General features: G+C 43.1%; 1 protein-coding gene across 1 annotated transcript in view; it reads left to right on the top strand.

Moving 5' to 3' along the window:
• The window catches only part of LOC141134450 (proteinase-activated receptor 1-like), a 70,592-nt gene that overhangs the window by 12,578 nt on the left and 39,832 nt on the right, over positions 1-18,182 (top strand). The window contains exon 2 of the mRNA XM_073623988.1: positions 12,181-12,231. Coding sequence (XP_073480089.1) covers positions 12,181-12,231 — 51 coding nt within the window. The remainder of the gene's footprint in view (positions 1-12,180; positions 12,232-18,182) is intronic.

Below are 18,182 nucleotides of genomic sequence, written 5' to 3'. Positions count from 1 at the left end.
TATTGGATCTGCTCAGTTCTATTTGGTTATATAGCAAAACAGTCCAGAGCCACTGATTATATGGGTCTTATTATAATTGTTCTATGAACCTTTAAAATTGTACTGTCAAACTGAATTCATACACATAAATAAAAATCACAGAAAAAGACGAATGAAGTCATGAGAAATAAATAGGAATAAATATACAAATGTCATGACATATGGTAGTCACGTACTGTTACCGGAATATATTTTTCACAATAGCTGACCTACTGAAAACCCAGAAGTACATGGCAATTACAGGAAAAAACTGCCACCACCCATATACTAATGTCTCATGTGTCTGTGTTGGCTTCCTTTGTTTTGCAAGCTTTCCCTTCCCTCTGGGTATTCTACAAATCCCAGCATGCCATAACTAAATGAAAAACATACCAGACTTACAGTAACATTTACATTTATATTTATGCACCTGATTTTATATAATGTAACAACGATTCCTGGAAGCATCTTTTCTCCAGAACTGCTTTTTGCTATTTAACATGAAATGTAGCTGGCGGGAAGGGGGGGGGGGGGGGGGGCAGCACTTGCTATACTGTGCACAGCATACGTTCTCATTATGGCACACATTCCTCTGGGTGTACTTGTATGCTTTCCTCCAGCGATGAGTGGTTACTGTCTAATTATATCAGTATTTTATTTTTAATTCTTAAATGTAGAAAACTGACCAAATTGGCAATGAAATCACATGAAATTTTGGTGGGTTCAGTTTCTCATTTGCAAGTAAAGTGATTGTGAATGCATAATTTATTTTCTTTAATCGCTTCAGCCGCGGAAGATTTTACCTCCTTCCTGACCAGAGCACTTTTTGCGATTCGGCACTGCGTCGCTTTAACTGACAATTGCGCGGTCGTGCGATGTTGTGTTTTGGATTCAGAACAAAAGTTCCAATATCATTTTATCTACCCCGATCAGATTGTTGAATACAAAAGCATGCATGCTTCAAGTAAGCTCACAATGAGACAGCTTAGTTCAGAGTCAAATTACTTTCTGTTTAATATTTCCGCTTCTCAAGACTTTCAGTGCCGGTTCACACAGGGGCGACCTGTCAGGCGACCTAGCCGCCTGACAAGTTGCGTCCCGTTCTGTACTACGGAACCGTTCTAATAGTCATTCCGACTTAGAAAAAGGTTCCTGTAGTATTTTTGGGGCGACTTCAGGCGATTTGCATTGACTTCTATACAGAAGTCGTTTTGCAAGTCGCTGCTGAAGTCGTTTGCAGGTCGCCTCGGTGAGGCGACCTGCAAGTCGTGCCGCCCCTGTTTGAAACGGCACTTATACAATTCCATTGAAGATGGAGATACGTCAACAAGACTGGCGCATACAAACCACAAATATAAAAATACAAATATGTGACAAAATTTTGGCTTTCAGCTAATGTACATTTGCAGAAGTGAATAATTGTTTTTGCAGCATTCTCTTACTCTTGCTCCATTGTGTTATGCTGTTATATTCTGAATGTATTCTGGGAAGCAGGCGCAAACTTTTCGATTAACTCTTTGTAGTCAGTCTAGTTCCTGAACAAGCTTCGAGCTTTGCAGAATATCTGTCAATGTCTTAAGGCTTAATAAGCATAGAAGCTGAGTTTATATATGTTAGGTATATAAAGCAGGTATTGGAATAGACAGTTCACCACGATCACATCCATTACAGTTGCACCCAAACAAAATTTAAGTCCTTTTTTTCCCACAAATGGAGCTTTCTTTTGGTGGTATTTGATCACCTCTGCAGTTTTTATTTTTTTGTGCCCGATCCTCTTCTTCTGGGGTCCCCCACAGGCGCTCCTGCCCCCCCCCTTCAAATGCCCACCTTAGCAAGCCGCTTGCTATAGGGGCACTCATGTGGGCTCGCTCCTGAGCTGGCTCTGTGTATCCATAACACACAAAGCATGGCTCGGCCTCGCCCCCTGCTACTTCTTCATTGGTTGTGATTGGCAACAGCGGGATCCAATAGGAAGCCTTCGAGGAGAGAGAGAGCTGAGAGAGATGCTGCTCTTTTGCACAGCTCTGGATCCAGATCAAGCTTAGGTAGGTATGGGGGGGGGGGCGGTTACCTTAATGCAGAGAACACATTAGGGTAAAAATCCCCCATCTTTAGAACCAATTGAAAGGCACAGAGCTTTTCTGCTTCTGACTTTTTTGCCTTAAAGTGCCACAATTTCTTTTATCTGTGTTACATTTGGCAGTTTTTCTTTCACTTCATGTTATACAAACACATGAGATAATGAGAGGACATCTTTCAAACTGAGCTAAATCCTCTCTACAGTTGTTGCCGCAACAAGTGTCCCCATTGCAAGTTTTCCCCTCTGTTTGTGTTCTAGTGACATCTGATTTTCCGTCACTTTCATTTCCGGTAAGAATGGTCACTAGGGCAATTAACTGACAGGTTATAAAGCGTTTGTTACCCCAACATTTCATGTTCCTGATATGTGCCTGCCGTACCATGTACTTATATTAAAACTGATCTTGTTCTCTTTGTACTGCTTCCTTTCTGTGAAATCCCTGGTGTCCCTTTGCTTTCCTATTAAAAACTGACCACCCTAAGCAGGAGAGCACATTGTGGTCCGTTCTCTAGCTGTGCTGGGAACTCAGTGTACTCTCCTCCAATGATCAGATTTGTCCTGACACGTCCCCGCTGCACAGCCATTCACTGGCAAGCTCAGTGTGCTGCTGCTTCTCCCCCCAGGTATTTATAATGTTTTTTTTTTTTTTAAATATATAGCTATCCAAAAATGTTTTCGCCTTTCATTTATATTTTAAACTGATTGTGTTGTTTTACAAGGTTATTTTTACAATCACTTTAACCACTTCAGCCCCGCACCATTTGGCTGGCAAAAGACCAGAGCATTTTTTGCGATTCGGCACTGCGTTGTTTAACTGACAATTGCGCGGTCGTGCGACGTGGCTCCCAAATAAAATTGACGTCCTTTTTTTCCCCACAAATAGAGCTTTCTTTTGGTGGTATTTGATCACCTCTGCGGTTTTTATTTTTTGCGCTATAAACAAAAAAAGAGCAACAATTTTGAAAAAAACGCATAATTTTTTACTTTTTGCTATAATAAATATCCCCAAAAAATGTATAAAAAAACATTTTTTTCCTCAGTTAAGGCCGATACGTATTCTTCGACATATTTTTGGTAAAAAAAAAAATCTCAATAAACGTTTATTGATTGGTTTGCGCAAAAGTTATAGCATCTACAAAATAGGAGATAGTTTTAAGGCATTTTTATTAATAATTTTTTTTTTTACTAGTAATGGCAGTGATCAGCGATTTTTATCGTGACTGCGACATTATGGCAGACACATCGGACACTTTTGGCGCTATTTTGGGACCATTCACATTTATACAGCGATCAGTGCGATTAAAAATGCATTGATTACTGTGTAAATGTGACTGGCAGTGAAGGGGTTAACCACTAGGGGGCGCTATAGGGGTTAAGTGTGTCCTAGGGAGTGATTCTAACTGTGGGGGGGGGATGGGCTAAGTGTGACACCACACTGATCACCGTTCCCGATTACAGGGAGCTGTTATCAGTGTCCTGTCACTAGGCAGAACGGGGAAATGCTTGTTTACATTAGCATTTTCCCGTTCTTCCTCTCTGTGAGACGATCGCGAGTATCCCCGTGGACATCGAGTCCGCGGGACCAGCGATCATACTCACAAACTGCGTGGCGGGGGCGTGCACACGCGCCCGCAAGCCACTTTTTAAAGGGCAACATACAAGTACGTTAATATGCCTGTACATGCCCTTCTGCCAACGTATATCGGCGTGAGCCTGTCGGTAAGCGATTAATGTGTCTTTCCGATTCTATACTAAACCAAAAAAAAATTACAAATTTTTGGCTTTAGATACACTTTAAAGAGGAACTGCAGTCTGCTCACATAATTTGTAATAAAAACATCTTTGCCATTATAAAGCTTCCCTCCAGCCACTTTGGATAATATTTTATATATACTGTGATTTTGTACTTGCAAAATATGCTGCAGAAATCTCCACTGAGTCTGGCTACAACCATTTTAACTGTGGGCAGCTGAAGTTGCTGCCTGTTCACTTCCTAGATTTACACAGACACACAGAAACACACCTCCAGCTCTGCAGCTCTCATTGGCCCTCTTATGACTCATCCCTCCTCCTTACCTGGCAAACTCTCACAAGAGTGAGAGAGAGAGCTGTGCATGATGTCATAAGCCTAGGCTTATTACCAGACAAGAAACAGGAAGTGGGCTATATAAGGTATTTACTGGCAGAAAAAATATGTTTTTCTATCCAAAGTTAAAACAACAAGGGCAGAAGATTTAATAGATCGAAAGTTGAAAAAATGACTGAAGGTCCGCTTTAAATGTGAGGCTGGATGAAAATTGTAGTCTGCATCAAAATACAAGTTGTGTAGAACAATTGTGTCATAAACCTGCACAAACATTTTAACGGAACATTCATGTTTATGCACTTTGCAAACATATTCAATAGTAACAATCAGCAATTGTCCAGAAAAATTAATTTCTAACAATCTGCACCTACTGCATCATAGTGATCATTTCCCCATCCAAATATTATTAGATGGATAAAGCAATAATTAAAAAATTCTTGCTTTCGTTGCTCCACCCCCCCCCCCCATTCCCCCCCCCCCTTTCACCCTGTACTCACTGATCATTAACTGCAAAGAAGTTCCTAATTTTTCTTTCCAGGCTCCACACACTCCGTGTACGTTCCTTGGCAGTGCCGCTCTCTATTGCCACTTGCAGGCTGGAGGGAGGAGAACACCTAATCCTATCTCCAGCTATGAGCCACGATCCTATCAGAATGTGTCCAGTTTTCAGGGGGGCCCAAAACCGGGCACATGATTCAAATCCCGGACTGTACGGGTGAATCCCATACAGGTGACAACCCTATCTCAGACCCCTTTCACACTGGAGGCGTTTTTCAGGCACTAAAGGGCTAAAAATAGCTTCTGTAAAGTGCCTGAAAAACGCCTCCCTGCAGCCCCAGTGTGAAAGCCCGAGTGCTTTCACAATGGAGTGGTGCGCTTGCAGGACGTTAGGAAAAGTCCTGCAAGCAGCATCTTTGGGGCCACCGTCCCTGTCCATTGAAATGAATGGGCACCGCTGCTGAAGCGCCTGCAAAGCGCTTCGGCAATGGCGCTTTTCAGGCAAATTAAACCCTTTCTTTGGCCACTAGCGGGGGTTAAAAGCACCCTGCTAGCAGCCGAAAAGCGCCACAAAAACGACGGTAAAGCGCTGCTTTACCGCTAATGCGGAGTGGTGCCAGTGTAAAAGGGGTCTTATGGTTCACCTTCATCATCACAGGAGTGAGCTCTTTCTCTGATTCAAAACCCCCTTCACATGCACTTTCTTTCCCATACTGCGTTTGAAAGCTCACACCTGTGATAGTGAAGGTGAACAGTAACAGCTGGGCGTGTTTTAGCAACGTCCTAGAAGTTTTCCAGCCAGGCTTCATGAGGTATGTAAATAGCCTATACCTATAACAGGGGGCATTTTTCAACTTTAGTTAAAGCTGCACAGTGATTTTTTTTATCTACAGACACCCCTTATATGCATAGGAAGTTTTTTTTTAAAGGTGAATTATGTCTAGCGCTGGTAGATTTGCGATCTACCACCTGATAGGTGGGTTTGGTGGCTTGTTCGTTGGGAGGGTTGGATTTGCCTCTGTTCCAGCTTGTCTGTGCTTCCGGGCTGGGCCGTGGGTGTCGCTGTTGCCGCTGGCTGGTGTTGGAGGGGCGACGTGTCTAAGTGTATGGATGCTCTTCTCTCCCGGAGACAACTCGGTGGAGGTGGTCCTCCAAGTTGCATTCTGGGAGAGGGTATTTATGGGACAGACACCGTATTTTGGGGTTCGTTTTACAGCCACCTGCTGGCCCTCCTGGCCGACAGGTATGCATTAGAGAGAAATCTCGTGGTCCTCTGTCCCGGAGGCCCACGTCGCTGCGGCGCAGGGGTGGGCCCAGAAGCTTGTCTGGGGCCTACCACAGCGGCCGAGGAATGGTCCTGAGCTGTCTATCCAAAAGGGAAGAAGCTGGACGACCGAGGAGATCCCAGGGAAGGACCCGTCATGGAAGGATCATGCAGCGTGCTGGTCTGGAGAGGGGCCTGGTGACTCGGTTGGAGGACGTATCCTAAAGCAACTATACTGCATAGTGTTGCCGGGTCGGCTTAAAGGTTCAAGCACTGTGACTGACATTCATCGTAGAAAAAAACAATACATCCTGTGGCAGAGTATTGTACGGGTTCATCCCAAACAAGTCTGTGGCAGAGACTTTTGTTCGTGCTGCGTACTGGCTGCTAGGCAAGTGACAGAGGCCTATCCAGGCGGGCAAGGAGTGTGTCCCACCAAGGGAGTGCATTTTATTGAAATATCCAACCCCAAAGGACATTTGTCAAGAATTCTACTAAAAAGGGTATTTGAGTTTTCCCTTGCGGTTTTCCTTCTGCCTCTTTCCTGCTACTTCCTTTGTTGATGGTTTAATAAAGCATTGAAAACGTACTCAAGTGTTGGTGCGTGTGCCATCCAGAGGTAAACTCAACGGAACCCCTAGACCCGGTGCCGGTGAAACAGAGGGAAGGAGAGTGAAGGTAACAAGCCCGCTTTAAACCATCAGCTCCGCCGAGAGTTATTGCTACATATGCTTTTAGGCTTCTCAACTGTATTCAACTTATTTCTGCACATGTTTTTAATAATGTCCAATGCCTATCAGCTGTGGGGTTTTTTTGAGGAGCCTAAAGTTCATTTAAAAGTCAAGAGTACAAAACTGTAAATTGCCAAACAGATTAATGACCTATAAAATAATTTACATACAGTCGGATAAAATGCAGCACACAATACAATTCTTCCTATATAAGATGCAAATAGCAATTTGGAAAGTACATTTTGCAATGCAAACCCAGATAGTGAAACAAATCTGTGGTAACCATGGCAAAAAAATGGAATCATGCCACTATCTTTGAGACAAAGTGAACATTTCAGTCCCAGGCTGAATCTAAGGAGATGATTTACTAAAGAACTTTTTATTCTATCTGGTTTGCTTCAATACCCAATTTCAGGTGAAATTTCTATTTTTTTCAAAGGCCACCTTGTTTGAGGTAGGATGAAAATTACTTCTTTATTACATTTAAAGTTACTTCAAAATGACACTGCTGCAAAGTTTAAAAGTAGATTAGGAAGATTCTCCCATAAAAAAATGGATACTATATGCACCTGTTGTACCGCCATTCTTCAAGGGCTATGGTCGGGGCCACTGATAAGGCAATACAGCCAGCCCTCCTGTACTGGGCCCAGGCCCCATCAGTTCAAAAGAAGGGCCCGGTCACCTATTGAGCGGGAGGGCCGGCTGTACTGTCTTATTGCAGACACTGATCCTCTTCTTCCTCTCCGTGCAGTGCTGACAGCTTCTCCGCATCTTTATCCCTCCGGCTGCACTGCAGGGGGATTGGTTCTAGCACATGCGCCCCTTCCATCTGCTGTCTGGGCACCCTCGTGTGCCCCTTTCCCCCCGCAGTGCTGCTGGCTTCCCTCCTCTCCCACCAGCAGCTGCTGCGGACACACAGGGGGATGTTTCAGGATGGGGAACGGGGGAAGGGGCCGGTAAATATGTAATTTACTGGTTCCTTCATTTCCTGAATGAATATACTGAGCGATTGGTACCAATCACCCCTGTGTCCAATCATCACTTAAGCATAGTAAACTGTGTTTACTATGCTTCAGTTTGTGAATGAGCAGGAAGCCTCAAAGAGCTGTGCAGCTGAGGCTGCAGAGAAAGGGACTGATAAACCTATGTCCTTAGTCACTTTTGGCCGGGGTGGGGGGGCTCTGTCAGGTAGACTGTATAGGGCCCCGTGATTTCTAACAGCAGCCCTGGCTATGGTGCTGGAGTATCCTCTTCTACAGACACACTTCTTAAGTGTCTGATTCCTGCTCCCCCACTGTGTGCTGTGGTTGGGTCTATCAGCCCCTAGCCATTGCACAACACAATAATGGCTTAGGAGGAGGGCCAGGAATCCAACACTCCCTGAAGTGAGTCAGAGGCACTACAGCTATTGAAGAGGTGAATATTGAGGGTGCAGAGTGTACAAGTACTGTAAGTACCATGCCTCTTTTTTACATGTAGCACCCTGGGGTTTAGTCAGGGAGCTCCTCACAAATTTACTTGCCAATAGCCATCTTGGTCGATTGATAGAAATCTATTGATTTCTCCCTAAGTTTGGCCTTGTTGCACTTTTCTCTTCTACCACTAGGTGGCTGGGAACTTGGTGGTACTAGATATGAGAAAGGCAACTCAAGGTCAGGTTATGGGTATGTGGGGTGTCTCAGCCAATGGGCAGGGGTTTTCTTGAATCCCTCGAATCACATTTTCAGATAGGAACTTTTCCCAACCGAAAAATTAAGAGCATGCTCTCAATCTTTTGCTGGCTGGAATTCCACCAGCAAAAGACCGATGGAGCATACACATGGTTGCATTTTCCGACAAAAAACTGTCATCGGTCTTTTGCGGGCTGAAATTCCGACCATGTATACGCGGCATTAGAGTCTGCAAAAGACTTGAGACCGAGGTTCACCTTCCAGCAGGACAACAACCCTAAACATACAGCCAGAGCTACAATGGAATGATTTAGATCAAAGCATATTCATGTTTTAGAATGGCCCAGTCAAAGTCCAGACCTGAATCCAATTGACCATCTGTGGCAAGACTTGAAAATTGCTGTTCACAGACACTCTCCATCCAATCTGACAGGGACTGGGCTTTTTTTCAAAGAAGAATGGGCAAAAATTTCACTTTCTAGATGTGCAAAGCTGGTAGAGATATAAGCCCCACAATCAGAAATTCTGCCAGCAAAAGTCGGATGTGAGCTTTTGGTCATAAATTCTGACAGTGTGTATGCTCCATCGGACTTTTGCTGGCAGAATTCCAGCCAGCAAAATATTGAGAGCAGGTTCTCTATTTTTCGGTCGAAAAAAGTTCCAAACGGAAATTCTGATCTTCTGTACAAATTCTGACGCGCAAAATTCCTACGCATGCTTGGAAACAATTCGACGCATGTTCGGAAGCATTGAACTTCATTTGCTCGGCTCGTCATAGTGTTGTATGTCACCGCGTTTATGACGCTCGAAAGTTCAGAGAACTTTTGTGTGACCGTGTGTATGCAAGCCAAGCTTGAGCGGAATTCCGTCGGAAAAACCATCCAAGTTTTTTCCGCTCATGTGTATGGGGCATTACCCAAAAAGACTTGCAGCTGTAATTGCAGGGAAAGGTGGTTCTACAAAGTATTGGCTCAGGGGGGCTGAATACAAATGCACGCCACGCTTTTCACATATTTATTTGTAAAAAAAATTTGTAAACCATTTATCATTTTCATTCCACTTCACAATTATGTGCCACTTTGTGTTGGTCTATCACATAAAATCCCAGGTTTATTTTAACAGTCAGAGACAGAATAACAACAAAAAAATCCAGAAAAACGCATTATAAAAAAGTTATAAACTGATTTTTTAATCATTTGAGTGAATGAGTGAAATAAGTACCGTATTTGACCCCTTCGCAAAACATGACTAAGTACTTAGTGGCAAAACCCTTGTTGGCAATCACAGTGGTCAGACGTTTCTTGTAGTTGGCCACCAGGTTTTTATACATCTCAGGAGGGATTTTGTCCCACTCCTCTTTGCAGATCCTCTCCAAGTCATTAGGCATTTGAGGCTGATGTTTGGTAACTCGAACCATCAGCTCCCTCCACATATTTTCTATGGGAATAAGGTCTGGAGACTGGCTAGGCCACTCCGGGACCTAAATGTGCTTCTTCTTGAGCCACTCCTTTGTTGCCTTGGCCGTATGTTTTGGGTCATTGTCATGCTGGAATACCCATCCACGACCCATTTTCAATGTCCTGGCTGAAGGAAGGAGGTTCTAACCCAAGATTTGTTGGTACATGGCCCCATCCATCTTCCTTTTGATACGGTAAAGTTGTCCTGTCCCCTTAGCAGAAAACTACCCCCAAAGCATAATGTTTCCACCTCCATGTTTGACGGTGGGGATGGTGCTCTTGGGGTCATAAGCGGCATTCCTCCATCTCCAAACACGGTGAGTTGATGCCAAAAAGCTTGACTGGTCTCATCTGATCACAACACTTTCACCCAGTTCTCCTTTGAATCATTCAGATGTTCATTAGCAAACTTCAGACGGGTCTGTACATGTGCTTTTTTGAGAATGGGGACCTTGCGACGCTGCAGGATTTCAGTCCTTCAGGGCATAGTGTTACCATTTGTTTTCTTGGTGACTATGGTCCCAGCTGCCTTGAGATAATTGACAAGATTCTCCATGTAGTTCTGGGCTGATCTCTCACCGTTCTCTAGATCATTGAAACTCCACAAGGTGAGATGTTGCAAGGAGCCATACCGAGAGAGATTGACAATTATTTTGTGTTTTTTCCATTTGCAAATAATCGCACCAACTGTTGTCACCCTCTCACCAAGCTGCTTGATCTTGTAGCCCATTCCAGCCTTGTGTAGGTCTACAATCTTGTCCCTGACATCCTTGGACAGCTCTTTGGTCTTGGCCATGGTGGAGAGATTGGATTCTCATTGCTTGATTGCTTCTGTGGACAGGTGTCTTTTATACGGGTAACAAGCTGAGATTAGGAGCACTCCCTTTAAGGCAGTGCTCCTAAGCTCAGTTTGTTACCTGTATAGAAGACACCTGAGAGCCAGAAATCTTGCTGTTTGATAGGGGATCAAATACTTATTTCACTCATTAAAATGCAAACCAATTTATAACTTTTTTGAAATGTGTTTTTCTGGATTTTATTGTTAGTATTTTGTCTCTCACTGTTAAAATAAACCTACCACCAAAATTATAGACTGATCATTTCTTTGTCAGTGGGCAAACATACAAAATCAGCAGGGGATCAAATACTTTTTTCCCTCACTGTAGGATTGTTAAAGCTGAACTCCAGTCTTACCTTCAGTCTTTTTCAATTGTAGAGGCTCCTCTCCTGTTTTGTATAGTGTGCATTAGAAGCTGCAGCATGTCAGATAGAGCCTGATTACTTTTTGGGCTGGAGAATGTTCAGTATTCTCTAGGCCTTTTTTCCACAGCCCTGCCGTCCCTGGCCTGCCCCATTCATTCGTTGCTTGAGCCAGTTCACACCAGATGCAGTCCAATGCTTTTTTTTCTGCATCGAAAAAGCATGGACAGTAGATTATATGGGTTCCAATGGCCTAGTTCACAACACTGCGGTCAGTTCCAGTGAGTTTCAGTGCAGAAAAAAAAGTAGAAGCGTTTTTTCTGAACATAACTGTCTTGGAATGCAGCAAAATTCATAAAAAATGCACTGGGATGCATCAGCATGCATTAAAACTGTATTACAACAAATAAACCTCAGGAAACGTTAAAAAAAAACAGGGGAAACACATCGAAACGCATCAAAAACGCTTCCAAACTCAGCAAAAACACATAAAAAAAAGCTCATGTAGAAACACATCCAGACTGCATTTTTGTGGTGTAAACCGGCCCTAAACCTCAGACATAAAATATGAACAATGCATATTCCTCTATAATGTGTACTTCTCTCAATCCAGAGGACTAAGTATCATTTCTGTCTGTTGCTTCATTCCTCTGCTATCATCAGGACTCACTCCTGACAAGTTTTCCTGACAAGAGAAAAATGATGATGGGGAAGGCACCACCTGTGATTGACAGCCTCAGCTCTGTTCTTGTGTGCTGTGTGAAGGGGGGGTGTGTTACTTCCCACCAATCAGCTCTCCTCCCTGAGTGTAACTTCAGCTCTCCACCCCCTGCTTTTCAAAACTAAGAGATCCTGAGTAAATTCTGCACTTTGATGGGATGTAGGGGAAAGATGACTGCAGATAAACAGGTACAATGTATGTAGATAGATGTGTTTAATCTCTGTGTATCACCTGAGGCCAGTCACTTCACTGGGTATATTTGAGGGTTTACAACCACTTTAGGGTTAAAAAAAAAATCAATAGAAAGCCCTTAATTATTTCATTTATGCACCTTTATGTATCTACAGTACAGTAATAGCTGATGAAGCTTTAGTTGAGCTTTACTGTGCTGTTATACATGGGTAACATATCTGTTTTCAATGTCTTTGATTATTTCCTTATTTCCTTTTTTTCAGGCAATATTACGGACTTGAGGAATGACAGTCTCAGTGTTGGCCTTGTTGATGGTGAGTAACTAGACAATGATCATGTCTGCAGTTAGCTGAGATGCATATCACTGAAATTCTAGTCTCAGTTCACTTATGCCCTGTACACACGGTCGGACATTGATCGGACATTCCGACAACAAAATCCATCTGATTTTTTCCGACGGACTTTGGGCCAAACTTTTCTTGCATACACACGGTCGCACAAAGTTTGTCAGAAAATCCGATCGTTCTGAACGCGGTGACGTAAAAAAAACATGTACGTCAGGACTATAAACGGGGCAGTAGCCAATAGCTTTCGTCTCTTAATTTATTCTGAGTATGTGTGGCACTTTGTGCGTCGGATTTGTGTACACACGATCAGAATTTAAACGATCGGATTTTGTGGTAGGAAAATTTTATATCCTGCTCTCAAACTATGTGTGTCGTAAATTCTGACGGAAAAAGTCAGATGGAGCCCACACATGATCTAGATTTCCGACAACACAATCCGATCTCACTTTTTCCATCGGAAAATCCGACCATGTGTACAGGGTATAAGAGTTAAATACCGTATGAGCATTATTGCAAAATATCTTCTGTGTTATAGATATATATTTTTGTGGTATTTATCTCAGAAGCAGTCAATTCACAATAAAACTCACATCAAATACCGTAAGCAATATATTTTAGTATTTTGCGGTACTTAAAGTGGTTGTAAAGTCTAAACATTTTTTACCTTAATGCATTCCTTGCATTCTGAGTGCTGCTGTCTGTGTCAAGTGGCTTCTCATGGGGGCACTGGCCAGAGAGGAGGGGCCAGGAGCACCGGCGGGGATCCAAAAAAGAGGAGGTTCCCGGCTGCTCTGTGCGATTCCATTGCACAGAGTAAGTAAGTATAGACATATTCGTTATTTTCTTTTTAAATGTACCTTTACAATCCCTTTAATGTGTTTTCTTGTACTACAGACCAGACCTCCGGCTGCAGTTAGAAGTGAAACAATTAGTAGTCCTTCCGCTTCTTAATGCGACAGAAGAAGCTGGCAGCAGAATGTAAACAAAAGAGCTGACTGTGACAGTGGTGTGAGTTTCCCCCTACAATCCATACCAGACCACATGCCTTAACAGGCTAGGAAAGAGGGAGCCAAGCAAAGTACCCCCCCCCCACATTCTTGAAAGAGTGTGACGTGGTATGATTCAGAGGGGGTGCACGCTCATTCCCCCCTTTCCTGGCCTGCCAGGCTGTATGCTCAGATAAGGGTCTGGTATGGATTTTGGGGCACCCCACACCATTTTGTTTTTTTGATGTGCGCCCCCCAACCTACCTCCCCCCCCCCCCACAATCCATACCAGAGCTGAAGGGCCTGGTATGGATTGTAGGGGAAGACCTTGTGCGCTTTTTTTTTTTTTTACTGTCGGCTCTTTTGTTTATATTCTGCTGTCAGCAGGTAATTTTTGGCAGACGGCAGAAGAGTCATCGATTATTAAGAATGCAGTGAGTGCTGGCTTTTTAACAACCATCTAGTATATTAATACATTTGCTACATAGCACATGGCTAGACCACACCTTATTTAACAAATGCAGTTGTTTACTTTTTTTTTTTTTTTTTTTTGTGAATTGACTTTTACACAGGCCTATACGGTATTTACTGAGCGTTTCTAATTTTTTCAGTAAGTTTCCATATCACATGTGATATTTGTATTAAAAATATAACATGCAATTAGACATGTGCATGATGAAAAAATTGGTTTCGTTTCGATTTATTAATCTAGTTACTTTGTTTCATTAAATTTGGTTGATTAATTTAATCTGTATTCGGGATTTGTATTTGAAATTCGTATTCAGAAATGGTTTTATGTATTTTATCAAATTTTCTTCGAACTTACCAGTTTTCTTAAAATTTGAAATGTTCGAATCAATACATTTCAAATTGGTTGAATCAAAAATTATAGATTTTTTCAATTCGAATGTAATCAAAAAGTGCATTTTGATTACAATGACAATTTATATCACCTTTGGCTTAAAATTTTAAGAAAATTGGTAAGTTAGAAGAAAATTTAATAAAATACATAAAACCAATTCTGAATACGAATTTCAAATACAAATCCCGAATACAGATTAAATTAATCAACCAAATTTAATTGGGTTCCACCCAAAAGTGAAACTTCCGCTCATCGGATTCCTCCCCCCCTCCGGTGTCACAATTGGCACCTTTCAGGGGGGAGGGGGGTGCAGATACCTGTATAATACAGATATCTGCACCCACTTCCGGGAATAGACTCCCACGGGAGTCACGCCCCCTCCTGCAATCCCCCGCTGTCTCCTGGGAAAGACACAGGTCCCAGGAGATAGCGGGGACCATTGAGAACGTGCAGCGCGACTCGGGCATGTGCAGTAGGGAACCAGGAAGTGAAGCCGCAACGCTTCACTTTCTGATTCCCTCACTGAGAATGGCGGCGGCAGCACCCGAGGATCGAGGGACGGTCCAGTCTCGGGTGCCGACATCGCTGGACCCCGGGACAGGTGAGTGTCCTTATTTTAAAAGTCAACAGCTGCAGTATTTGCAGCTGCTGACACCTAGAAAAAAAATTTTCGCCGGACTTCCGCTTTAACTAAAACAGCATTATTTAGAAACGGTACTCTAATAACACATTCAAGAACAGAGTCGCAAATAACATTTAACAGAACATACTATACATAAGAATGTCAGCAAATTGTAAATACGATAAAAAGTCCTGATTCCAGAAAGAAAGTTAGGAATACATCCAATATTGCACAGTCTTATGTGATAGAAAGGCGGGTGCAGGGCTGAGGTAGTGAGAGGATAGAGGCATCACACTCCTGAATTCCCAAGTTCACAATTAATAGATGCATTCCAGATATTTAATATATTCAATATGTTATCCACACCGCATGTGACGATCACCAGAGAGAAATGCCTGCTTACCAGATTAATTCGACCCAAAAAAGGTCAAAACGCCTACGGCTGATTACCTTGCCAGGGCCCTTGGGCTGTGATCCACTTGGCACGCCAAGGTCCAGTAGACACTCTCTCTCCCATTCTCACACTTACAGATATTTTCGGATGTTCCACTCATAAAAAAGGGGAATGCTTTACACTGTAATTTGGGTAATTCGGGTATATCCGAATCTCTGAATAACGAAAAATTTGTCTGATTATTTGTTTGGAACAAAACGAACTGCACATTTCTAAATGCAATATCCTAGTGATTTTTGTTAAAATAGCATTCTGCATACTTCCTTTGGAACTTAAGAGGAGTTCTCGCCTGTAGCTGCTAACTTTTAATATAAAGACACTCACCTGTTCAGGAATCCTGCGATGTCGGCACCCCAGCCAATTTGTCAAGCTGAGTCGCACTGCGCTTTCTGAATGGTCCCGCCGTCTGAATGGTTCTAAATGGTCCCCAAGGCATGGGGGGAGGGGCCGGAAATGATGCAGATCGTTGTGCGGAGATCTTACCGGGAAGTGGGAGCGGGTACCTGTCAAAACCAGGTACCTGCTCCCCCTCCCCCCCAAAAAGTGCCAAATGTGGCAGTGAAGGGAGGGGAGGGTACGAACAAACAGAGTTTCCCCTTTTGGGTGCAATACATGTTGACACGTAGAAAAATACACATCAACGTGCATGTTCTACCAGAGCACACAGATGTGAACCTGAATTACTCCAGGGTGCTTGTAGCTTGTTACAAGTATGTAAATAATTAAATGTTTATAGTCTGCCAACACTTCTACTTTAAAGTGTTAGTTCACCGTTACAGAAAAAATGAAAAAGTGAAATAACACTGGACACCCATCCCACCCCCGGTTGCTGCTGTACTTACCTCTGGGGTTGCTGAGCTGTCAGCCCCCCACAGCCAGTCCAGCGACAGTGCTGACAAATTAGAATTGATCTGGTCCACCCTGAAAGTGCTGCAAAGGGAAGTGGGAGAAAAGTGGGGATTTCAAATCCATGGACTGGTGGATTGGATGGGGTGCTGACAACTCAACAACCTCGGAGGTAAGCACAAGGGGGACTGGAGGGTGGGGTGGGTTGAGCGTCTTTTTTATTTTAGGAGTCCATTTACTGCAGGAAGTGTTAAAATCTTGTGCTAGCAGCACACTGGAATGTCAGGCCGCTGCTCAACACAGAGGCAGTGGTCCAGGATTTCAGTTTTCATTCCCCTGCCCTGTGCTTCAATTATCAGTACTTCTCTAAGAGTATAAAAAACAGGGGTTTGGTCGGCTAATTATCTGCAAATTGTGCCACATCCTAGATTAAGAATTTAAACAAAGATAATTCCCCTAGTGGACTTTAAAGGCACATATGACAGAATGTGTAGGAGAGTATGTTAAGTAGACAACAATTTATTAATTACAAAAAGCTCTCATAAAGACATCAAACAAATGACATAAATAAAAAAGGAATGCGATTACACATATTTATAGCAATACGCTTGCACCCGACGCGTTTCAGAGTTGTTTTAGCCTCCTTCTTCAGGAGTGGTTGTAAGTTTTAACAAAGATTTATTGGTATATATAAATATTGGCTGCGCATTCCAGAAAGGTTTAAAAACAACGGTGCTGACACATATTGCCCATCAAGCGCGTCTTCCAATCGTGGTGTGTAAAACTTTGTTTAGTATATCCAAAGTATTCATATGGCCTCTATCGAGGTGGAGATAACTGGGTAAGGATGTATGAGGTGGTTTTACTTCCTTATGATAGGAAGGAAGGCCCATTAATCGAGGGCACTTTGGATATACTAAACAAAGTTTTACACACCACGATTGGAAGCTTGATGGGCAGTATGTGTCAGCACCGTTGTTTTTAAACCTTTCTGGAATGCGCAGCCAATATTTATATATACCAATAAATCTTTGTTAAAACTTACAACCACCCCTGAAGAAGGAGGCTAAAACAACTCCGAAACGCGTCGGGTGCAAGCGTATTGGTATCAATAGCTATAAATATGTGTAATCGCATTCCTTTTTTATTTATGTCATTTGTTTGATGTCTTTATGAGAGCTTTTTGTAATTAATAAATTGTTGTCTACTTAACATACTCTCCTACACATTCTGTCATATGTGCCTTTAAAGTCCACTAGGGGAATTATCTTTGTTTAAATTCTCTAAGAGTATGGGCAGTGTTAATCGGAACACTGGGGCTGCTAAAACGAGCTGCGCTTTACAACCGCGCGCCTCAGTGTGAAAGTGACCTAAGTGTCGAACTCCTGGAGACCCAGGCTGTTGTTCTCTAAATTGAGCAGCAGTGCAACTTTCTTATTTATTTTATTTTAAACTTACTTATTTATTAAACTCTGGCTGCAGCAAATAGGAATGTTAAAGCTGAGCTCCAGTCTTAACTTCAGTCTTTCTCAGTTGTGGAGGCTCCTCTCCTGTACTGTATAGGGTGCATTAGAAGCTGCAGCAGGGTGCTGTTGTAGAGCTTTTGGCAAAGAAGCCAGTGCTGGGACAGTGTGGTGTAAGAGGGAGTGTGAGAGCAGAGGACCGGACCGGACCCTCCCCCCCCAGAGAGCGGCAGCGCGGCGGACCGGATCCCCACACGACCGGACCGGACCCCTGTATTGTGAGTACCTGTGTATTGTGTGTGTATTGTGAGTACCTGTGTATTGTGAGTACCTGATTACTGTACTGTGTGTGTATTGTGAGTACCTGAGTATTGTGTGTATTGTGAGTACCTGTGTATTGTATGTGAGTAGTGTGTGTGTATTGTGAGTACCTGTGTATTGAGAGTATTGTGAGTGCACGTGGACTGTGAGTGCATGTGGGCTGTGAGTACATGTGGACTGTAAGTACACGAGTCCTGTGAGTGCATGAGTACTGGGAGTACACATGGACTGTGAGTGCATGTGGACTGTGAGTGCATAAGTGCTGTGCTGTGAGTGCACGTGGGCTATGAGTGTATGTGGACTATGAGTGCACGAGTGCTGTGAGTGCATGAGTGCTGGGTGTACACATGGACTGTGAGTGCAT

This window comes from Aquarana catesbeiana, linkage group LG01 (genome assembly GCF_042186555.1).
Source record: "Aquarana catesbeiana isolate 2022-GZ linkage group LG01, ASM4218655v1, whole genome shotgun sequence".
In the NCBI taxonomy this organism is placed as follows: Eukaryota; Metazoa; Chordata; class Amphibia; order Anura; family Ranidae; genus Aquarana; species Aquarana catesbeiana.
The sequence above is the reverse complement of the archived record's forward strand: the minus strand, read 5'-3'. Positions and strand labels throughout refer to the sequence as shown.